The sequence below is a fragment of the Gossypium arboreum genome, chromosome 7, assembly GCF_025698485.1.
Source record: "Gossypium arboreum isolate Shixiya-1 chromosome 7, ASM2569848v2, whole genome shotgun sequence".
NCBI classification, from domain to species: domain Eukaryota; kingdom Viridiplantae; phylum Streptophyta; class Magnoliopsida; order Malvales; family Malvaceae; genus Gossypium; species Gossypium arboreum.
In genome coordinates this window covers 1,619,007-1,644,217 of record NC_069076.1, presented here as the reverse complement: position 1 = coordinate 1,644,217, position 25,211 = coordinate 1,619,007, and the positions used below count along the sequence as shown (strand labels likewise).

Below are 25,211 nucleotides of genomic sequence, written 5' to 3'. Positions count from 1 at the left end.
TCTCCTAATTTATTGATAGACTGCTTATTTAAGGATCACTCTAATATTGTTGTTCTTGATTCTACATTGACTCATAATGTTGTTTAGGAACCTTTTCTACCGATATTTTTTCATTTTGTTTAAAAGAATTAAAAATTATAATATCTAATATAAGTTTTACATTTTACATTTTTGAAAAGAAAATCAAATATTGCTATTAAAAAAATATTGGACAAGCAAGACATTGTCGAGAAAAAGAGAACATACTAAAATCCAAACCAACAACTATGTGTTTAAATAGTCAATCATATCATAAAATAGGGTAAAATATGCTGTTAGTCTATGTACTTATATAGAAATTGAGATTTAATCCTTATAATTCAAAAATTATAATTTAATCATTCTACTTTTTCAATTTAAAATCTTAGTCCAATCATTATCATTGTTAGTAATTTCGTCAAAATTTTTCAACTTGAAAACTTGATTAAGTTATCCTATATGACAAGTCATATGATTACCATTAAAAAAAAATGATAAGTTGACAAATTTTGACAGAAACTATCAACAACGATAATGATCGAACTATGATTTTTAAACTGAAAAAGTAGAACGATTGAATTTTTAACTTTTAAAGTATAGAGATTCAAATTCTATACAAGTAATGAGATTAACAACATATTTTAACCTAACAATAATGGCATAATGATAATTTTAACCCTCAACATTTGGATATTTTTCAATTTGGTCATTATTCTTTTTTTTTGAGTTAAATTTGGTGATTGACCTCTAAAAAAGAATCAAATCACTTTTTTTTTATTATGGAAAATGTTGACTAGAACATTAATATTTTAATGATGTTAGTGTGGGAACTTGCATGACAATTTACGTGTACTTAATACTAATATGTTACCAATTTATCTTATATGTATGTCAACAAATAATTTAAAATTATAAAATAATAAAAATAAAAATAAATTCAAAATTCATAAAAATATATAAAAAGTTATCATGAAGCAAACTTGGATCGCTATTGGGTAGCATGTTTAAAAAATTAATATTTTAGTTAATATTTCTGTTAAAAAAAATAATTTGATGCTTTTTGAAAAGTTGATCGTTAAATTCTGACTCTTTTTAAAAGTTTGAGGGCTAAATTTAGCTAAAAAAGAATAAGGGCGAAATCGACAAAAGGTATAGATGTTAAGAGCTTCATTTGCGATTATGCCAAAAATAATTTTATGTTTCTAATTATATTCGTCGGTTTTACCTTCCCACGTTTCTTTGTCTCTTCGTCTTTCCCACATTCTCTTCTCTTTGGAAGTTTGTAAAGCACAAAGCAGCCAAAGAGAAAGAGATTTAAGGAAGCAAAAAAGACGAAATCTCGAAAATACCCAAACAGTGGGAGCGATTCTCGCTTCGTCTTCCTCGAAACTATACATTTAAGGTACTTCCATTTCCATAATTATCTTTCTTGAGTTCTCCAGATCTGATTTTCATTGGTTTCCTTTTTTTAGTTTTTTTGAGTTCCATTTTCGATCTCTTCTAAATGGTGGATTTCTGGGGGTTCTGAATTCTAATTTATCTAAAATTACCCCATCTTTGTTTGCCTTGTTGCATGTTGGTTAAGTTAGGGTTTAGGTTTGAGTTTTAGTTAGGGTTTAGATTGTTTACTGATAAAATGTGAAGAAGAGAATTGCTTTTTTTCCTTATATTGGTCTCGAATCTGGGCTCTGTTTGAATGTGAGGCATGTGGTGCATGGTTACATTTCATATTATTTTTGAAGTTTTAATATTGATTGAGCATTTGAGCTCTGTTTTGTGTTTTTCAGGGCATTTTTGGGTATGGGTATATCAGAAAATTTAAACTTATGCATTACTTAGCTGTTCTTTGGTTAATGTTGCTCTGATTTTATTTTGTACTGTTTGGTTTGGTTTAGAAGTTACTTTTTGCTATATTTTTTCTCCTTATGCTAGCTATATCTTGATATTTGCCTTTTGGTTTCCTAGTAGTAAAAAAAATGCAAAAGTGGTACAAAGCAAAAATAATGATTGATTAAAAATGGAAAATTTTTTACTACAATGCAAGATTAACTCATGGTCTTGGTCCTCCTGGAAATTTACCTTCTAAGTTTGTCATCATGGTTATTTTATATTAGTTTCTTATTTGTGCCTTTTGTAACTTTGGGGCTTGCAGATTTTAGTTGGTGGCTTTTCTTGCTATGGCTTCCACTGCAACTGCCTCTTCTGCTGGTCCCCGTTATGCTGCGCCAGACCCCACTCTACCCAAACCATGGAAAGGCCTAGTTGATGGTAAAACTGGTTATCTATACTTTTGGAATCCTGTAACAAATGTCACGCAGTATGAGAGGCCTACAAGTGCAGATTCTGTCCCGAAACCTTCTGTTGCACCTATAAGTTCTTCAGTTCAAGTTAAGCAATCTTCTGAAGGACGTTGTGGTTATAGTCCTGGCAAAGAAAATGATCGGGATGGAAGAGGAAGTGAAGCCAAACTTGAGCCAGTATCAAGGACTGACCAGGTAATTTGATTTACTTTCTGTCCTCTTTAAATCGGGCACTTGATTTATCTGGTTTTTCTTGCCCATCTTAGGTGAAATCGAAAATTAGTACATTTGTCTTAACATGTTAAGTGCTGAAGTATGGTCCTTGTCATTCTGGTGGCTAAACTGTTAAATTTTTGTCTCTTTTGATTTGAGACTTGGACATGTGTTCCTGTCCAAGATACTTTTAACTTTTTATATCTGATTATCGAAATTCTTAAAAGCTCGGGGTTTTTCAAAATTACATAACTTCAAGCATCTGAAGTGGGAATATATGATACATGTACATGTATATGGTTGTTCTCCTATCGTAGGTTTTTAATGTTCTTAACTTTTCATAGAATGCTAGAAGTGGACCAGTTCATTCCCATAATACACCTAATGTGACTTCCAGCTCTGTGTCGGGAGTATCTTCTGCTAGAGGACATGGATCAGTTACTGGGGGAAGTAATTTGTCTGGTGATGCTTATCGCCGTCAGCATGAGATAACAGTAACTGTGAGTATCTAGTTGATGATTACAATTTGCAAATAGTTTATAAATCATCTCATTTTTATGTTCTTTCAGTCACTTTCTTCTGAAAACCTCATTGTGCTTGGGGCATTACTATCCCTTGTGACGCAAATTGTTTTTCTTATTTCTTGTCAGGGAGATGAGGTGCCCCAACCTTTTTCATCATTTGAATCTACTGGATTTCCTTCTGAGTTACTTAGAGAGGTCAACTATTCTGCTTATCCTTTAACTTTTGGTCTTTATAACATTGGTGGACTTAAAAGTTGAATCTTGTAAGTTACGAGCAATGCAAGTTGATTGTTTCTCGTGCAAAGTTCTTAGATTGTTGGAGGTCCCAATGTTGAGCATCAGACTCATGCTAATTCTTTTGCCATCTTTACTTTTTTGTCGCAGGTGCGATATTTGCTCCTCAGAGGAGCTAATATCGTACGCTGTGGTGCCCTCTGTGGGGGGCCATGCTTATCATTTGGAGTGCCCTTATTTGGTGGACAAATTTTTGGGAAGGGCTTTCTGAATGACCTAAGTTCGTGGCCAGGGCTGCCGTAGATGATACTTCAGTCTCCCACTCGGTCTAAAAGGAAGAAGAGGCTTCCTCCTGTTCCAGCTTGCATCAGCAAGCGTTGGCCGCTTGCATGTGGGGGATGATGCTACTTCTGACATAAGCCACTGCACTATAACTTCTAAACAAAACCATAAGTCTTGAGGCCATTACTTCTGCTCACAGAAGTTGCTGGATTTTTTTTCCCTTTATTTTATTTTCTTTTAACAGGTACACAATGCTGGGTTTTCTGCTCCAACTCCAATTCAGGCTCAATCATGGCCGATTGCATTGCAAGGTAGAGACATAGTGGCCATTGCAAAAACCGGTTCTGGGAAAACATTGGGTTACCTAGTACCTGGGTTTATGCATATCAAGCGGTGCCGTAATGATTCTCAAATGGGTCCAACTGTGTTAGTATTATCACCAACAAGGGAGCTGGCTACTCAGATACAAGATGAAGCTCAGAAATTTGGTGGTTCATCAAGAATTACGTGCACAGTATGTCACACTCTTTGAGACTGGATCACAAAATCAATTTGTTCATTTCTTTTGTAATTTCTTTATCATCTTCTAGTTTCTCCAATAAGGTTTATATTTCTTTCTGGTATACTTCAGTTATATTTCAACATATAAGTCTTTTCAAAGCTGAAGGTAGAATCATGATTTTACGAATGTGGGTTATTGTATGTTTCCATGCAGTGTCTGTATGGGGGAGCACCAAAAGGTCCTCAGTTGAGAGAAATTGAGAGAGGAGTAGATATTGTGGTTGCCACTCCTGGCCGGTTAAATGATATTCTAGAGATGAGGAGAGTCAGCCTCCAGCAAGTTTCTTACCTTGTGTTAGATGAGGCTGATCGCATGTTAGATATGGGTTTTGAACCTCAGATTAGGAAGATTGTGAAAGAAGTGCCTACTCGTAGGCAGACTCTCATGTACACAGCGACATGGCCAAGGGAAGTTCGGAAAATTGCAGCAGATCTACTGGTAAATCCTGTTCAGGTCAACATTGGCAATATCGATGAGCTTGTGGCAAACAAGTCAATTACACAGGTTTGGATTTCATTGCTGCTAATCCTTATTTAATTTAAATAAGATTTGAGAATCTGAAAGTTCTTTAGTAGTTTTAAATTTTATTATGAATGAGTGGTAGCCTTTATTTGTACTTAGAAATTTATCATTCTGTGTCCTGCAGAATGTTGAAGTATTAGCACCAATGGTAAAACACAGAAGACTTGAGCAGATTCTGCGCTCTCAAGAACCAGGATCCAAGATCATAGTCTTTTGTTCAACCAAGAAGATGTGTGATCAACTTGCTCGCAACCTCAGTCAGTTTGGAGCTGCTTCTATCCATGGTGACAAATCTCAGGCTGACAGGGACTATGTGCTTGGTCAGTTTCGCTCTGGGAGGTCGCCAGTGCTTGTTGCTACTGATGTTGCTGCTCGGGGCCTAGACATTAAGGACATCAGGTAGGGGTTGGGATTTCTGATGCATGGTTCCATGGCATTTTACTTTATAGATCAAAGGAGCCACAAATGATAAATGCAGGAAACTCTTGGTCTTTAAAGTTTAGTAACTTTATTGCTTCTGCTGTGTCGAATGTATCATGATAATGATTTGCATTTATTAATATCTTTCACAGGGTGGTAATCAACTATGACTTCCCTACTGGAGTTGAGGATTATGTTCATAGGATTGGAAGGACTGGAAGGGCAGGTGCAACTGGATTGGCATTTACATTCTTTGGTGATCAGGATTCAAAGCATGCTTCAGATCTCATCAAAGTTTTAGAAGGAGCAAACCAGCAGGTGCCTGCCGAACTTCGTGAAATGGCTTCACGTGGTGGTGGGATGGGAAGGCCTAGACGATGGGCTCCTAGTTCTGGTGGCTATGATGGTGGACGTGGCGGACGCACTGATTCAGGGTATGGTGGTAGGGATGGTGGAAGAGGTGGTCGAGGAATTTCTACATCCTCGAGCTGGCATGAGAAAAGTGGTGGACGTGGATATGGTCACGAGTCTTCTGACAGGTATGTTGGTGGTCTTGTTTCTCTCTATTGTTTTTGAATTTTAGTAATTATAATGTTCTATACCTGCTGCTGAATTTATATGATTTTCTCACCCCCTTGTTATGTAAGAACAGGAATGATCGTGGTTTCCATGATAGTTATGATACGGGACGCAGTCGGAGTCGTAGTCCTGACAGGCTTAATAGTGCTCCTGGACGTGATCATTCCCCAGTACTCAGTTTCCACGAGCTGATGATGAAACGTAATCAGCAGTAGCAGGGAAGATCTGGATATGCTGATGGGGCCACGTACATGGTTTCAGGGACGAGTAGGAAGGCAATGATATCTCCAGGTGATAACTAATCTCTTTTGACCTCGGAATTGAGGGATTTTGGTAGTTATATAAAGACTTAAGATGCTCTCTTCCGTCACGGTTTTTGTTTGTGCTACATACATGTGTAGGGCGGTGTGCAGTGGCAAGGCAAAGTGAATTTTTTTGGTATTTTGATTTGATTTCTAAAGCTTTTAGAAGATGAGAAATCAGTCAAAGTTGAAATGCAAAAGTAAACGAGAAGAAGAACCCCTTTTTTCTTATTTTTTGATGTTTTGGATTTTGTTGTGTAGTTCTTAGGAAATGTGTTAAGGATAGTTATAACTATGCGCTGTAAAGTTTAAAGGCTAATTTCATTCAAGTGCTTTGCCAGCTTGCTTTCTTATTGGGGGTGGGGGTGATTTGGTAATTTACCTTCAAAGGATGAGATCGAACGGGATTGGTATCAATGGAAAGTTGAATGAAAATATGATACACATGTTTGAAAAATGCAAGAGGATTATGATCTGAATATGTATATTCATTATTATTAGTAGTTTTAATGTTACATATTTTGCATTTAATTTTTATTAGATTTTTAAACATTTTGTTTTTAATTATTGTAATTAATATAAATTAATATTTTTATTTGAATTGTTGAATATGATTAAAATATCTTAATTTAAATATTATTATAAAAATTTAGAAACATATCCAATATATAATTAATGTAAGACAACATAATAACTAATTAAAGTAATTAACAATAAATTATTTTAATTTATAAAATTTATAAAAAAATTGATATATTGAAAACTAGATTCTTTATTATTCAATTTTTTTAACAATGTCAATCAATAAATTGTTCACAATAATTTGTAGATAAAATTAATAAAAATACAATATATGAAATTATTTTATAAAAAGTATCGTTTATAAAATCTATATATGAAGTATATAGTTATTAAATTTACTATTTAAAACAAAATATATTTCTTTTTTTTTCTTTTGGTTAATAGAAATATAATAATTTAAATATGAAATTTGATTTTTATTTGTTATATAAATTTATTTAGTAATAGCTTTTTAGCATAATCATAATTCTTATTTATAAGTATGATAAATTTTGGTATCAAGTAATGTTTTAACCAATTATTCTAATAAAATTAAAACTCATAATATAAATAATAAAAATATTTAAAATTACATTGAACAACAAAAGCTATATCAGACAATTCAAAAGGTTTTCTAATATTATATACAATGAATGTAATTTTACGTGTTTAAGTATTAATTAATTTTTATATAATGTGTTTATAATTAATGTAATTTGTGGAAAATAATATTCGTTATTTAAATTGTTTAACATAATTAAAATATAATATTTATTTAAATAAAATTTGCAAATCATAATTAAATCATTTTATCATATTCGATATATAATATATTTTACTTCATATAATTAGTACAAAAGAACAATATTCAAAATAATAAATAACATATATCAATTTTTTTGATTTTGATCATTCAAATATGCTGTTAATAAAATTCCAAATAATTATTAAAGTATTTGTACAAACTATAGAAGTACAAAATGCTATCATGTTAAGAAATTGTAAAATTCATATATATATCTCGTTGATTTTTGACATAAACTTAATCAACGATATTATTAATATACACAAACAATGTGGGTGAAATAATGTGTAACATATACCATTGAAATGTTTAAAAGTATTAGATTAAAGTTTTGGCTGAAGTGATAAAGGAAAGTTTTTGTTAACATTGATGGCATGGGTTCAAATATTAATATTTTTACTTATTTTTATTATTTTTAAAGGCTAAAGAGGGTATATATGCCCTTGAACTTTGCCAAAAATAGGATTAGAAGAATCGAGTTTGTAAAAATCGAGAGTGAACATGTCTTGATTTATAAGGTTACCTTTGTGCGTTTGTAAATAAATCGAGGGTTTGAAACAAATATCGAAATTAGGGTCATAACTAATTAATTAAAATATTAAAATAATATAATCAAGTTTTATTAAATTAATCTAAAACGAAACTTGATTACGAGGTTTAATTTAAAAATAGTGTGTTTTAATTGAGTTAGAACCTAATTGGAAAAGGGGGAAAATGGGAGTGACCAAAATGGCAACTTGCCCAATTACCATTATTTGAATTATAAATAAATGAGTTTCTAGTCTAAAGGTTAAGTGTTAGTGAATTAATGTTTGAAACCCAGGTTTAAATCCCTTTCCTCGCATCAATTTTATTTTATGCAATTTTACTATAAACCCTAGCAAGTGTCACGCATTGTTGTAAGAATAAATGTTGTAAGAATTAAACAAGAATGAGTATCTGGCCTAGTGGTTAAGTAGTGTAGCCATCCCTAAAGACTCAAGTTTGAATTATAACACCTCCCATTTTTTTTCCTTTTATTTTTAGCAATCTAAGATAAAACCATAACTAATATATATATATATATATATATATATATATATATATATATATATATTGTCAGGAATAAAAATTAAACAAGAAATAGACTTCAAGCCTCATGATTAAGAGTTAGCTTTCCTCATTTATGATCCTTAGTTCAAACCATTCTTTTCTCTTTTTATTTTGGGAATTCGATAAGTCTCCAAAAAAAAGCAATATGTACAATTAAATGTTTAAATTAAACAAGAAATGAGTTGTAGCCTCAATGGTTAAAATGCTGGGGCCTTTAGACCCAAGTTCAAGCCCCGTCCCATTTTTATTTCATAATTTTGCCAAAAAAATGCCCCAAAATATATCTATATGATTAAGTGTAAAATAGAAATAAAGATTGTTAGTTTTCCTTTAAGCCAAGGTTCAACTTGCCTCCTTCTCCCCTTCATTTTAAATTCAATTTCGGTAAATCTTGTGAAAATTGTAGGTGACGCCCCTAAGGTAAACCCTAGGAATTTAACCAATTTACAACTTGCCCCTTCTCAAAATTCCAATAGAATTTAAATTCCACCATTTTTTTCTCTTCTATTCCTATTTAGATATTCATATGGCCTCTTTTCAAATCCTAATAGAATTTGCTCTCCCTCTTTCTATTTATTTTCTTTCCCTTTTCTTTACATCATATTTTCATTCTAATTGTTGATAATTATTTTGATTTCCCGAATCAAATCATCCTCCATTCAATAATTTTTTCTATCGGTTTCATAACTACCATCAATAACATCTCGATCATTGTCAAGAAACGGTAAGTACATCTCATTTCAAAGTTTAGATTCCGAAATTTTTGTAGTATTTCTACCCGATGCTAATCCTTCATTCAAATTAATCCATCTTTTACGATTATTGTCGAAACCTTTGATAATCTTGATAAATCTCGAAATGAATTGTTAACTTATGTATAAATATCGTTTGAAGGGCCTGATTTAGGTGAATCGGATCATAATCGGGCGTGAAGAATGTCGATTGGTCTCCTAATAAAAGGTGTGTGTTCTTTTACAAATGAATTGGGGTAAAACTTGTGTAGGATTAGGGCTACACGGTCTCCCACACGGGTGTGTTGACCACACGACCATGTGCTACTGTCATGTTAGGGTACTTCGAATCTCACACGGCCAAGAACCTTCCATACTGCCTTCCACACGGTCATGCCTCTGTTGTAGGTTGATTTTAATGTTTACTGCACGGCCACAGTCTGTTACACGGCTTGGCCACACGGTTGTGCAACCCTTCCACACGAACTATAGCTTTTCACACGGTCTAGCCACATGGCCGTGTGACCTCTATTTTATGGTTTTGCTCAAAATTTTTGAATTATTTAGTTTAGTCATTGTATAATCCCCAATCTATTTTTAGAGATTTTATTCACTCGATTGAGTCCCTCATTTATGAACATGCTAGAATCTGTGAGTTGATGATTGAACTGCTACTATACATTGATGATATGTGAATGTTGCATGTCTATTGTCACTGTCTTTTTGATGAACTGATACTGTTATTCTTACCAATATATTACTAATTGCATGTCTACTGCTAATATTTAACCAAATACATGATAAGCATGTTTACTGTTTCTGTTCTGTACTGTTACTAGCATGTCATACTGCATTGTATAGAGTGGGACGATTGAAAGGAGGAAGTACTATTAGTTTAATAATCTGCAACGCTGATGGTTCATCCATAAATTACTGGCAGCTTTTATTTGCAAACATGTTGTGCATCCACAACCTATTGGCAGTCTAATAATCTGCAACACTAGTGGTTCATCCACAAATTTTACTACTGGCAGTTAATCTGCAAATACTAGTGGTTTATCCATAAACTGAAGTGTTTGGGTTAAAAGACTTCCCCAAAACTCTTATTGTGGAGTGTAGTGGTAGGGTAGGACCCTTTTCTGTTAAATTGAAACTGCATTGCATGTATCAACATGAATATACAAAGCAATGAATTCTGAGATGATATTGTGTTGAATTGATCAGAAATAATGATACTCTGAATTGTTATTCAATAGTGATTATTTTATGCCTTATAATTCTTTATGTTTTATATGTTGTTTGCACTGAATTTTTTATGATTGAACTCACAATGATCTTTATAGCTCACTCCCCTTTTATTTCTATCTTTACAGATAAAGCAAAGTTAGGTATGTGGGCACGACATCAAGAGGGTCTTGGCTCAAAATTTTTTTATTTTACATAAAATGTATTTTAGAGTATTATTATTTAAATTTTTTTGTTATTTAGAGACTGTATTGTTTTACTATTGAACTGTGACATAGGACTTAGGTTTTGGGTTTGATTTGTATGCATGACATTTAATTTAAAAATAGGATGTTGAAATATGAATATTAATTCATTATGCTTGGAATTCAGTTTTAATTAAAAATCGCAATTAAAATCACTTTTTTGTTGCTAAAACATAGATATATTCTGAAATATAACAAATAAATTGGAAGTTAATTGAGTTTTGAAAGTAGTTACTGTTTCAATAAAAATGTTAAACTTAACCGATTTTTGTTAACTTGTGAGTTTTTTTGAAAATATGCTAAGTTTTCTTCTAATATAAATGAATGTATTTAAATAACTACTATATAAACTCCGATAGCTTACTGGTCCATTTCGGTGGCCAATGTAATATCTCAAATTTAGGCCTAACTTTAGGCTGAGTTAGTGACGTTACAAAAAAAATAAAAAAATAAAATCAATTAAGCCTCTCAGCAAAAGATACATTTAATTATGCCCTTTGACCAACATTTTTGTCTTTGACCATTATAGTGTTGACATGACCGTTAATGACACGTACATGGTGCTCCATGCCAATTACAATTCTTTTAAATGAAAAAATTAAAGGAGATATATATATTTTTATTTTTTACTAGAAATGAACCTAGGTAACCTTTTGTCTAGGTTCATTAATTTCAAAACTTAAATTTTTAAAATTTCAAAAATATATTTTAAAAAGTTAAAATTTTTAATTTTAAACATTATTAAAATTTATAAAAGTATTAAATAAAATAAAATAAATAAAAACCATATAAAAATTAAATTCATAATGAATATAGACATATGGTTATTCAGATTCAATGAACACTTAACTTCCTTACAACATCTAAGAAATGAATCAAGACACTTAACTTCCTCTTCATCAATTCATCTAAGGCCCACCCCTCTCAAACTACCCACCATACCTTTAATACAATGGCTCTCCTCCCTAGTCAAGGGTGAACCACCACCACCACCACACCACCACTTCCATCTCCTCCTCCTTGTTGATTTTACCTATCAACAAAGTTGATGTTGAGTTGACTCGTGATAATAATTTAGTCACACACTTAAATAATAGTAAGTATAGATAATCATATTATATTATATAAATATATTATTTATTAAATTTTATATATGAATATACACAATCTATTATATAAATATTTAAATTTTTTATTTAAAATTAAATTAATATATATTTTTTTATTTCATGGCCAACTGTTTACCTCTTTGGAGAGCACCTATGGTGAAGAGATTAATCACTTTTATTAGTGGTGAACACCTTGATTTCGACAAAAAAAGTAATATAATTTTTATTTTATTTTTTATCGATGGAAACATAATAATTTAAATATAAATTAACTCAATTTAAAATTTAAAACTTTTTATTAGTATTAAATAAATACATTTAATACGGTTAAAGTACTTGTGAGGTCTCTATAATATAGGGACTGGATCAAATTTGTATTATCAAATAGATTAATTTAGTCCTTATATTGTTAAAAAGAATCAAATAAGATCAAATTGTAATGTAATTAACATTTACTATATAAAAATGTCCCAAAAATATATATTTTTTCAATTATAAACAAAATATTTCCTTTAATATTTCATTTAAAAAATTAATTCTGTTAAACAATAAATGATATTTTTCAAACAATAATTGATAACTCTATTACACTGTCACAGGCCGTGTGAAACCAGGACATATATTCTGACTTGCACCACACGGCCAGAGACACGCCCGTGTGCCATGGCCGTGAGAAAGCTAGGGAGGTTACTAACTTGGATCACACGGCCGGCCACGCGCCTATGTGCTAGCCCGTGTGCCACAACGGTCAATAGACACGCCCTTGTGTCTAGGCCGTGTCAAACCTGTAGGGTATACTGACTTAATTCGAAAGGGTACCCAGGGGACACACGGCCGTGTAATATGACTATGTGTCGTACATGGCTGAGACACACACCCGTGTCTTTGCCCGTGTGAACAAAAATAGGCCATTTGCAAAGTCAAATTGCCACCCTTTTCTCATGCACCCTTAGCCATCAAAATGGTATCAAATATAAAATCAAATAAGCAATCAAAAGTGATTATTTCCAGCATAAATCATACCATATTGAATCATTACATTTCACTTCTCAAATCTCAACCATTTCTTAACCAAAACACTTACCAAAACTAGCATGAATCATTTATTATCTTTAAACGAGCATGTCTGGTGGCCGTGTGAGGCACACAGCCTGTTCACACGGGCATGTGACCTTTAAATGTTAGAAAATTTTATAAGTTTCTCAAAGTTTGTATATGTTATCGGTTTAGTCCTGAACCTTTTCCAAGCATGTTTTAAGGTCTCGTAGAGCCTTATAAGGGACAATGTGATTATGTTAGACTGATATTTATGTGAAATTGAATCATGTATGAAAAATGTATATTTTATGTTGTGCTTTGATTGGTAATGCCTCGTAACCTTATTCCAATAACGGATACGGGTTAGGGGTGTTACATACACTTTGACCTTATTTGATTCTTTTTAATAATACATGGATTAAATTAATCATTTAATAATAGAGGGACTAATTTGATCAATTCCCGATAACAGAAAGGCCTCTCAAGTATATTCACCCATTTAATACCAACAAGTGGCCAGAATAAGTGGAAGTGGATTTTTTCCTAGGCGTTTGGACTAAGTTTGAATATTAAGTTGACATTATTGTGTGGGCTTTATATGAATACCACCCTCATCTCGAACAAAACTATATCCAGACCGTAAAATTGATAAGAACACTTGTGGTTTTACAAAAAAGGAAAACTCATTTAGTAAAAGTCTTTTAATTGAATCAAAAGTTATAGATAGTTTGATAAATATGTTGGAAAAAATAGATTTTTATAAACTTTGAGGCATATTCTCGATTAGTAAAGGTGAAGATTTGAATCATAAAATTATAGTTTTATATTCTACTCCATGAGCCATTTACAATGGTATATCATATGCTCAAAATGGTTGAGTGATGAATGAGAAACTGATACTCAAAGTAATCAACTTGTGAATTATATTTAGAAAAATGGAAAGCTTAGTCCCACATTGGTTAGATATCAAATGTGGAATATGTTTATATATATGAACCAAGTTGATAATTATAAAATGATTAAGCTAATGTTCTCCCTCGCGTGTAGGGGTGCAAATCCAAACCTGTTAGGGTTGGGGGCGCACTTGCATCACACAATGTGGGCTACGCAAAATGTTTGGACCGATTTGCAGGTAAAGGACATACTAAAATTTTCTTCATTTTTCCTACAAAAATTTTGAGATATTTTCCCTACATATTTCGAACCTGTTTTAGCTTATAGAAGAAAGTTAGGCTACAGATGCTCATCTCGTTGTTGTATACGATTTTTGCCTACCTACAAGTACAAAATTTCGATCTAGTTTTATTTCCAATTTTTTTTCAGATATATATATCTATATTGTTTTGATTCGATCTTATGATTTAAATCAATATTTTACATTATCATTAATTTCACTAACGATTTGCAACAAAATATTCTTATGAAATATATTTATTTAACAAAAATGTTTTAGTAAAATAAAAAAAGTACTTATAAATGTCACAAAACTTATACATATTTTAGCAAAATTAAAAAAGAATTTATGAGTATAATAAATAATATCTAAATGGTAAATTTAGTAATGTAAAGCTTCTCCAAACTCGTGCTTATATATATTGATATTATCAATGTTTATTTTTGATCCATGTTCAGGATTTGTGGCTATTCTTCCCAATAATAAAGTCTTTAAGACTCGAAGCCGTGTTCTCTCCTTAAAAGTATAATGTACCTTATCACTATACCCAATAATTGTTGATTATATACTTATATATTATTGATCATTATTATTATTTAGTTAGAGGGATTAAATTCCAAAATAAGTTTTTTCTTTGATGTGGACCTCCAATTTGGTTGTTGTTTTGCTTTTCCCTCTTTTCTATAATGCTGTTGTAAGGTTGTTTTTGGCTTCACCTCCATACTAAAATCGAACACCAAAAATAAGGAAATGCCAATCAATTTTCACTTTACAAAAATTAGGGGGAAATAATAAAACAAACAATTTTTTTAAAGAAAAGGGTAAAAGTTGTAATTTTTCATATGAAAAATAAAATAAAATATCACAATTTTGGAAGGATATATTTCACGAGGTGGGTGCAAAATAATTTATATAATAAAGTTGTAAAAATAAAAATATAAATAAAATACAATTTTTTTATACAATATTAAGAGTAAAGGATGAGGTGCTTTCACAATTAAGTTAAAGCTCCATTAACGAGTGATACTAATCAACAAAACATTTAAATATATAGATGAATAGTATAATTTATCTTCGCAACAAATTTTACTATTGAGGTTAATTCAAGTTTAGTTTTATTACATACATCAATCTTTATTTCATTAGATGTAATAATTTTACATCATTTAAATATTTAAATCTAAATATATATTACTAATATTATAATATGATATTTTTATTAATATTTGATAATTGTGAGTGAAAATTTATTATGTCTTAATTTTTAATTACTTAATTTTTATTTTTATTACACCATAAAAGAGTTTGTGTCATAATTTGGACATTACTTGAGAAATCTAAAATTTTCATTAATAACTTCAATCTTTTAACCATTACCATCAATTTAGAAAAACTAAAAGCTTTTTTTTAGCAAAATCTCATAAATTTAATACTATAATAAAATATAAATAAATAGATATTAGGCTTAATATATCATTTGATACTTGAGTTTGATATAATTTTAATGTAGTGCTAATATTTTTTGGGTCCAATGTGGTACTTGTATATGACAAAAGTTATATATTTTGGTATCCAAAAGTAACGATATTAACTTTTTATGTTCAATTTGAATTTTAGGGTAAGTTAATGAAAATTCATAATTAACTAATAATATTAAAATTAAATTTTCTCAAATCAATTTAAAAATTAGGAAAAATCACAATGATCATACTGTATCTAAACACAAAATTTAAAAATTTAAAATTAATACTAAATTTATTCTATTAAAAAACATGAAAATTTTAACCTAAATCTAATAAATTTAAAGTTAATTTTCATCAAATCAACCTTAAAACTCAATTAAATGCTAAAATGTCAAACACTGCTACTTTTGAGTTCCATAATTCTTGAAATCCATATAACTAAATCAATGAGTTTGATAACAAATTTAGTGTATGCATTTATAAATTGAACCCATTATTGTTGTATAAATTCAGTCAAAATTGTGCTTAGAACAAAATTTTCTCCCATAATCTTAGACTTCAACCACCCAAGTTTTGAATTGAAAAGAAGAATCAAAATTTCAATTGGGAATGACATCACAAAATGGAGAAAGTAACTGTAAATTTCTCTCTTTTTTTTTTCTTTTGGGTTTTATTTTAAAACAATTTTTTTGCAAAACTTAATTAGAAATTGATTGTGGGATTCACTAATTAGGCTAAAAATGGAAAAATAATAAATGTTCAGTTACAAAAACAAAGTGGTTTTAGTGTAAAATCTTTGACACATTGCAAATTTCATTTACTCATGTATTGCCAAGCCCTTCAAAACCTACCTTCCTCAGTTAATATTTTTTTTCTCCTCCAAATTCCCTCATAAAAAGACAATTTTTTTTTGTTTCAAAATACCCTTTTAAGACAAATAAAATACCTTTTTATTTGGGGTTTACCTACCCTATTTATGAATAAAATCATGTATATTTATTTATATTTATTAATAAAAACTAATTTTAGTGTTACGAGTTAAATGACATCAATTCAATAAAAAATATTACATAAAATATTTAAATTAAAATTATAATAGTAAAATAAAATTAAAGATTACTTAATTCATTTAATTGAAAAAAACTACTAAAACTCCAAATCTTTTAAGTAGGACACTTTTGTTACATACATAATTTGTTTAATTCAGTTACCTAATTAACATGTGTTTATACATATTGATTTCTATTTTTATTTGAAATTTTTTGATACACGGTTATTGGAGTTTTTAGACTCCACAAAAGGGATAAAGGTTTAAAAATTTTAAAAATAATTATATAAATAAATATGACATTTGTCACACTCTCAACCCGTTTGTGGAGTTTAAAACTCCACTAATAGTGTATCAAATAATTATTTTTTATTTAAAATACTATTAAAAAGAAAAATTATCTGGTATCTGCTAATGAGGTTTTAGACTCCACAAACAGGACCAAAGGTTAATAAGTATCATATAAGGGTATAATAAAATATTTTAAAATTACTATAATAAATTATTTTCAGTAAATTCAAAAATATTATAAACCAACATTTTGGTTTCTATTTTCTATATATACATATTTAGATAATTAATAGTTTTTGAGTTAAAAAGTTTATATAATTGTTAATTTTCGGTTTAAAATCTTCATCTACTTAATTTATTCAAGAAATAAATTCAAGAAAATAGCTAAAAAGTTGCAAAATTTTCGTTTTTCGTCTCAAATATTAAACTCTCTTAATTTCAAATTTTCATGGACCTAGAAAATTAAAATATAAAATTATTAATAAGATTATTAAATAATTTGAAATTAATTTTAAAATAATCAATTTTGATTTTAATTTTTAGTACAAGATGATTCGAACTCGGACTAATCTTAAAGAAATTTAGCGCGGATATACAGATTTCGAGAAATACATAATCTAAGATTAAATCTTAGAGGGTGAGATGTACATCTGTAATTAATTTCTATAAACGTCACTTAGACTAAATCCAACATTAAAATTTTTTTCCAAATTTAAGTAGAATTGCATCAAAATCCTTATTCATAAAAATCCATTTAATTGGTAATAATCATGATTTTGATGCTATGAAATTAACAAATAAAATTAATTAAAGATTAAAAGATGGGTTTTAGGAGATTACGAAGAGATTAATTATTGTAAAAAAAAAAAAAAAAACGTGAATTTTAGGTAAAAATCTTTTGGCTTGAAAAGAATGGAAGGGCCTCTCCATGTCTCCCACGTCTCATTTCAATTAACCTAAGAATTTCCCCTAAAATACAAATCTTTTTAACGAACTAATGATTAATTTGGGTCCATTTTCTTGCCCTTTGCAACACTTGAACTTGGAAGCTTAAAAGTCACTATCAACTTTCAATATTAACCCTTGCTTTCCCATTTCATCAATGGCTGAAAATATTGTTAAATAATTCAATATTTTAAACCCTTTTTTATTTTATTTTTATTCTATTATTATTATAACATAAATAAATAAGGAAAAAAAAGGGGCCCATATAGAAACTTAATCTCAAGCCTTTATAAACCATTAGTATAACCCTTTTTTTTTTGCAAAACAAACATTAAACCATATACCCTTCATTTCTCTTTTAAACTTTTCTCTTCCTTTTTTTCCTTTTTCTTCTTCTTCTTCTCCTCTTGTTCCTCTTGTTCAACTTGCATGGAGTACGATACAAGTTTTAAAGAGGATTTTCCTTTCCTTTCTAGCCTTTTCTCGGAGAATAACTCAAATTCTTCCTTCAAACCTGATTTTAATGCCTGTTTTCCTTTGCCTGATGGTTCTTCTCCATCATCTTCCTCTTCTCCATCATCATCATCTTCCAAAGCTTTGGTCCACAACTTTATTCTTAACCAAGACCAAGACACAACTCCAACTGGTAACAACAACAATGGTTCTTTCTTGAACAATCATCCTCACCATTTCCATCAGTTTCCCATTGATGGGTCCTCAAAGAATCCTTTTTTTGAGGATTCCACCACATGCACCGACCCTTTTATCGACCCTTACACCAATGATCTCAATGCTTACATCCCTTCCTTGTCTTTTACAGTACCCGATCATGGTACTTCTTTAAACAATGGCCTTACTTTCCAAGCCTTTTCAACTGAATCACCCTGTTGGGATTTTTCTCAAAACAAAGCTTCAGCTCCACCGGAAGCCGGTGATCATCATCGGAGTTATCAGCAACAACAACAGGAGCTGATGGATTTTCAAGATCAACCACCGACGCCTCCACCACCACCACCTCCGGTGGCTACCAAAGTGGCTGAAGATGCCTCATGCATTACCAATCAAAATGGGCGTAATAATAATAATCAAGACAGGGATGATGATGATGATGATGATGAGAAGAACAACAACAACAGAAGGTTCCTCAAAGCCAAAAGAGTTAACCAAGCTACTAAGAAAACTAGTATAATCAAAGGTCAATGGACTCCTCAAGAAGATAGGTAAAAAATTAATTTCTTTTCCCTTCATTTTGTTATGCTTCCCCCCCTCCCCCTTGATTAGGGTTTTGGGTTGTTTTTCTTTTCCTTTAAAGTCATGAATTATATGAAGATCTGATTATGTATGTGTGTATATGTTTTTGTAGGGTGCTAATGCAACTGGTGACAAGGCATGGAACAAAGAAATGGTCTCAAATTGCTAAGATGCTGAATGGGAGAGTGGGAAAGCAGTGTAGAGAGAGATGGCATAACCACTTGAGGCCCGATATCAAGGTTCTTTTACCTTGATTTCCTTTTCCTTTTCTTCTTTTATTTCTCATTAACACATTAACCATACACATAAACATAGATATACATGCATGATCATGTATGTATGTGTATATATAAGCTTATTATATATATATATATCATACGTACGCATGTATATATATGTCATGGACAAAAGATTGCATTTAACATATATATTTTTGATACAAAAGATTAGATATATGTATGTAAGTATTCATCATATGTATATATGTAAATATACATATGCATCCATGGCTTACATCACATACGCATACATCGGGGCAAAAGCGAGGGGTAGGTCGAGTTCTTGACCCCACAAGATGGTAAAATTACTTCTAAAATCCCTTAAAAATTAAAAAATTATAAATTAGTATAATGGAAAATTTATTTTTGAGTCCCTTCGAGAACTTATAATTTAATTCTGATCCCTCTAACTTTTTTCCCCAGCCGTTACCCCGGTGCATATATGGTATTAGTTGTACCATTTAAACCATTTTGTTTTGTTGCGAGAATTTCCATTAAAGAATATATAATATTGACACGCGTCTGTAAATGAAAGGGAGCATTTACGTCAAATTATTATGTTATTATTATCTCTTAAAAAATTGTGAAAGTATTAAAAAGACTTACCATATAATCATTTACTGTTATGGCGTGACAGCGCATAGTTAAACAATTTGACCAGGGTTAGGTTAAACCAAAATATTCTTAATTCGGTCTTATCGTCATATTAAATTATAATTATAAAAAATAAATAAAAAATAAAAAAATTCTTTTTAACACAATTCTCAGAACTACCCATAGCCCGCACTTAAACCCATATCCTTCTACATTGACAACAATGCTCATACTAATTGAGTTAAGACTCAATCCGCATTAATTTTGTGTTTTTGTAAAAAAAATATTTACTTTCCTTTACCATATGATTGTTAAACCTAATGATCATAAAATCTTAACTCTTTTTTTTTAATCTATAAAGAAAAAGTTATGCCAATTACATGAAATATAAATAATGTTAAAATTACATTCATAATATCTCACTTGTCTACTATGAAAAGTTTGTTAGGGTAATCTTCCATGAGAAAACAAAGAAATGGCTATATAGTAAGTGAAACCTTTGTATTTGATACATAGTTAACTTATAAATTTATAAATTACTAATGAAACACCATTGATGACATGATAACTATACTTTTCAATAACTTGCGTCACGAGATTCATTCTAGCTATATAGATTCCTACACTAACCATGCGTCACATATAAGAAAAACTTATATTTAATTCATTATTTATCAAATAACTTTTTAACATTGTTTGTCTTCTTCATTTGAATATGGATTGTTTTGTCCAAAAATGTATGGGTTTATTTGAAATTACAGAAGGATTCATGGAGTGAAGAAGAAGACATGATACTGATTGCAGCACACAAAGAAATAGGAAACAAATGGGCAGAGATAGCCAAAAGACTCCCAGGGCGTACTGAGAACACTATAAAGAACCATTGGAATGCTACCAAACGAAGGCAATTCACAAGGCGCAGCAAAGCCAAAGATGGCAACTCCAACCCTCCCAAAGGCTCCCTTCTCCAAAACTACATCAAGTCCGTAAGCTCCCCGACGGAACTGACACCGGCGGCAGCCGCCTCCTCATCGAGCCAACATGAAAATGAGTTCGAAATGACTGATGCTAACCCACACATGGTGCAACTCGAAACTTCGAGTTTGAACTCTACTGGTTGGAGCATTGGAGCTTTAAACGATCATGTTCAACGTCAGCGTCAACAGCAGCAGGAAGTGAATTACTGTTTTGATGCTAATGTTTATAATGATATTCATCGTAATCAAAGCTTTGGATCGATGCTTGAAGGAGATGGCAATGGCAATGGCAGTGGCATGGGCAATTTTGAGCTTCCCTTGGAAATGGATTCGTTGAAGAAAGAGCTGGATTTGCTGGAGATGATCTCTCAAGGAAATCTCTAGTTTATTATAATCATAGCCCCCTCGCCCCTCCCCCCTCCCCCCCGCCCGCCCCGCCCCCACCATAACATTATCTATTTAGGGTTTAAGAACTTTGGTTGTTTAATGTTAATTTAAGTTTCCTTTCCTTTCCTTTTAGTTTTATGTTGTAATGTTTGGGACATATATGTATCCTCAGCTTTACTAGGAACTTTTGACTGTTTTAATTTCCGTCTAATTTAAATCTTTTTTATCTTCTAGTGTTTTTTATGAATGATGTTGAAGGTTTATTTTTGCCCTTATTTATTCTAAAGTTTAAACATATATTTTTTCTTATTAGCTAGGAATGAATAGAAACAGTTGTTCCTTCTTATAAGGAATCATGAGTATCTTCTTTTAATACTCGTATAACATATATTGTTCTTTTACCAAACAATTAATTATCTTATTATTTTCTCGCAAGACATACCTAAACATATATTTTTTATTTAGAAATGCAATCTACCTTACACTGTACCTAATACTTTTAATGATTTTCTTTTTATTTATTTTATTTAACTCACCAGAAATTAATATTTATTTTACAAACCTTAAATTTTTATATATAAATATATATAGCAATGCACACTACAAAATTAATGATTTTGGGACGATTAAAATCATCTTTAATAAATTTAAAGACAATTTAATTCGTCCCTAATTTAAAATTGTGTCTGAAAAACTTGACAAATATAAAATTATAATTAAAATGAAATTCATCCCTAAAGCTTTAAGGAAAAATATCCTCCCAAATTTATAACAACATATCAAAATAATTAGGGGTGGGTTTTATCCTTAAATTTTTAGAGACAAATATTGTCCCAAAATTATTCAAAATACCCCAAATATTTAAGGACGTTTTGACTCTAAATGAATACTTTTAAATTAAAATCTAATACTACAAATTCTTAAGAAAAAATAATTTATCTACTTTTAAAATAAAATATCATATACACTTAAATCAATAAAATCTATCATAATAAATTTTAAGATAAACTATGGAAATAGTCAATTTTGTTTGCCTTAAGTTACATTTTAGTTACTTATGTTTGAAATGTTACGTTTTAGTCACTTATCTTATTGTGCTGTAACATTTTAGTCACTGAGCCGTTAATTGCCGTTAACAGTGTAACGTAAGCTGACATGGAATGTTAAATCATAATTTCAAATGAAAATTTTAGGTTAAATTATATAATTGGCCCCTATATTTTTTCGTTTTGAGGAATTTAATTCTTTTCTTTTATGTTCCTTTAACTTTCTTTTTTTTCCCTGATTCTCTTTTCCTTCTCTCTCAGTTTTCCTCCATTTTTTATTTCTTTTAACGTAATTTTTCTATGTTTTCCATTTGTTAAAACTAGTCCCTATATTTGGCTTTAATAAATAAAGAAATAAAAAGAAAAATAAATTGTTCAAAAAAATAAAAGTATAGGGATTGGTTTTAACTAATGGAAAACATAGAAAAACTACGTTAAAAGAAATAAAAAATGGAGGAAAACTGAGAGAGAAGGAAAAGAGAATCGGGGAAAAAAAAGAAAGTTAAAGGAACATAAAAAAAAAGAATTAAATTCCTCAAAACGAAAAAATATTGGGGCCAATTGTATAATTTAACCTAAAATTTTCATTTGAAATTATGATTTAATGTGCCACGTCAGCTTACCATTATACTGTTAACGACTTAGTGACTAAAATGTTACAACACGATAACGTAAGTAACTAAAATGTAACAGTTCAAACAAAAGTAACTAAAATGTAACCTAAGACAAACAAATGTGATTATTTTCGTTTGTTTATCCTAAATTTTAGTGACATTTTACACATTTGATATTCTCACCCTAAGACAAGCAACAATCACAGGGTACACATGTATAAATTTGCAAGAAAACACCACAAAAATTTGGATTACATGTAGCAACATCTTGAAAATATCTGGTCTGGATGGTTACAATTTCCACCTTACAACTGAATTGAAAAAGGTTTTAAATGGCTCAAATCTAACAAGATGATACAAAATTTGCAAGAAAACACAACATACAACAAAGAAGTTCAATAAAGAACCTGCTCAAACTGATAGCAAAATTCACCTAATCGACTAGTTTGCATAGAAATAGAAATTTGGTTTTAATACAATAGAAGTGTTCAATCAAAAAATAGAGGAAAGAATTTAAGGGCAAGGAAAGACTTCTTGCAATCATTTTTTTTTTCAAATGAAAGTTTGCACATAACTCCAAGGACAAATGTAAATAATACCTAAAACTAAATAAATGAAGCATACAACATAGTGAACTGGCTGATGCAGGATGCAACTGTAAAATCTAAGGAAACAATCATTATGGACTTTTCTGTTGCTGGTGTGACCACTATTTTCTATTTATCTTTGCATGCCTTACCACAAGACTAATCAATCTATTGTTCTCATATAAAGCAGTTTCCACGTAAGTGGCATGCATTTAGGACTATTAAGTTGACAAAATATTCATGGGTACAATAATGGGGAAAAAAACTTGCTCTCTTAGTGTATTAACTTTCATCTCATTGTAGTTATCCACTATCCTAACAATTATACCAATGTCCTCATTTAGGTACTTAGTTTTGGCTATTAACATTTTTATCTTTTCTTTGAGATAAAAATATTATATTCTAGGAAATTATACTATTGAGCGTATCTCTTCCGGAGCAACAATGCTTATTTAACAAGAGTTGTTGTTTAGAGCAACTATTATTTGAGACAGCCATGTTAAAAATAGAGCTTTAGTTACAACAACTGTTGCAACAACCCGGTTTTAGCTAAATCAGAATAGTGGTTTTGAAACCACAAATTCGAGGTCGTAAAATTATTTTAATATTATTTTTTATGTTTATAGCATGTGATTATATATGTGTGAATATTTCGTGAGCTAATTTTATTGTTTAATAGCTTAATTTGAGAAAAGGACTAAAACGCGTAAAATGTAAAAGTTGCATTCTATTTGATAAAGGTGTCTAATTGTTATGATTTAGTAAATGAAAGGTACTTATGATGATATTAGACCATTTGAAATGTTGGTGGACAATATTGGACATCCATTATATGATTTTATAAGTTTATAACAAAGGTTAATAATGTAATTTGGTTATTTAAGTATAATTAATAAAAAAAGTCAAAATTTATTATTTTCTTCATCACCTAGCCGAATTTAAAGAAGAAAAAGAAGCCATTTTACTCATCTAAGGTTCGGCACTTGTAAATTCAATTTGGTAAGTGTTTTGAGCTCGGTTTTTGATAATTTCTATGTTTTTGTGATCGTTGCTTTGAGTACTAGCTAGCCCATGCTTAAATTTTTGAAAGTGTTGATGATTTTGAAAATTTCCATTGATGAATTCATGAGTTTTTGAATGTTTGATGATGAAATATTAAAGCTTGATGATAGATATCTATGTTTTGTAAAGTGATTTTTGACAAAAATGTTAATTAGGGATTAAATTGTGAAAAGTGTAAATTAAGGGATTAAATTATGAAATAAATGTGAAATATGTGCTACTAAGGGTACTATAGTAATTCGACACACATGGGTTTAAATTGAATTGTGTGAATTTTGTGTTTTGTGAAATAGGGACTAAATTGAAAAAAAATGTGAAATTATAGGGGTTAATGTGTAAAATGTCCCAAATTGTGTGTTTTGGATGAAATTGAATGAATTGAGGAATAAAATAGTTAATTTTGAATGTATATAGATCAAGAACGAAAGAAATCAGATTTAGATCGGGAGAAATCGAAGGTTATTGAATAGTCGATCTAGTCTCTCTATTCCGACTACGAGGTAAGTTCATATGCAAATAAATGTCCTTAAATTTAATTATATGTGTTTACTTTCCATTGAATTGTTGTGAATATTGAACGAGCAATTACGAGTAAGAAACGATGAAGTTTCGATATTCGAAAGTCTCGTACGAACCTTAGGAATAGTATAAGATACGAATGTCATTAGATTAGGTTATCGATATGTGATTACATGTAAGACCATGTCTGGGA

General features: G+C 30.4%; 2 protein-coding genes across 4 annotated transcripts; both read left to right on the top strand.

The window, feature by feature from the left end:
* Nucleotides 1-1,198: 1,198 nt before the first annotated feature.
* On the top strand, nucleotides 1,199-6,487 carry LOC108454968 (DEAD-box ATP-dependent RNA helicase 46). Of its 3 annotated transcripts, XR_001866804.2 has the most exons (10): nucleotides 1,199-1,420; nucleotides 2,171-2,513; nucleotides 2,876-3,031; nucleotides 3,182-3,250; nucleotides 3,816-4,085; nucleotides 4,287-4,637; nucleotides 4,780-5,054; nucleotides 5,228-5,614; nucleotides 5,728-5,945; nucleotides 6,056-6,487. XR_001866804.2 is itself a non-coding variant. In XM_017753606.2 (9 exons), the coding sequence occupies exons 2-9, from the start codon at nucleotides 2,196-2,198 to the stop codon at nucleotides 5,867-5,869; spliced, it is 1,968 nt and encodes a 655-aa protein (XP_017609095.1). In that variant the 5' UTR covers nucleotides 1,199-1,420; nucleotides 2,171-2,195; the 3' UTR covers nucleotides 5,870-6,487. The 3 variants fall into 3 exon arrangements, 2 of the variants coding, with proteins under 2 accessions (XP_017609095.1, XP_017609102.1); XM_017753606.2 differs by having other exon boundaries at nucleotides 5,728-6,487; XM_017753613.2 differs by lacking the exon at nucleotides 1,199-1,420 and having other exon boundaries at nucleotides 2,398-2,513; nucleotides 2,929-3,031; nucleotides 5,728-6,487.
* Nucleotides 6,488-18,028: 11,541 nt separating this feature from the next.
* Nucleotides 18,029-21,390, top strand: LOC108485564 (uncharacterized). The gene is made up of 3 exons (XM_017789426.2): nucleotides 18,029-18,923; nucleotides 19,067-19,193; nucleotides 20,588-21,390. The coding sequence occupies exons 1-3, from the start codon at nucleotides 18,133-18,135 to the stop codon at nucleotides 21,185-21,187; spliced, it is 1,518 nt and encodes a 505-aa protein (XP_017644915.1). The 5' UTR covers nucleotides 18,029-18,132; the 3' UTR covers nucleotides 21,188-21,390.
* Nucleotides 21,391-25,211: the final 3,821 nt, after the last annotated feature.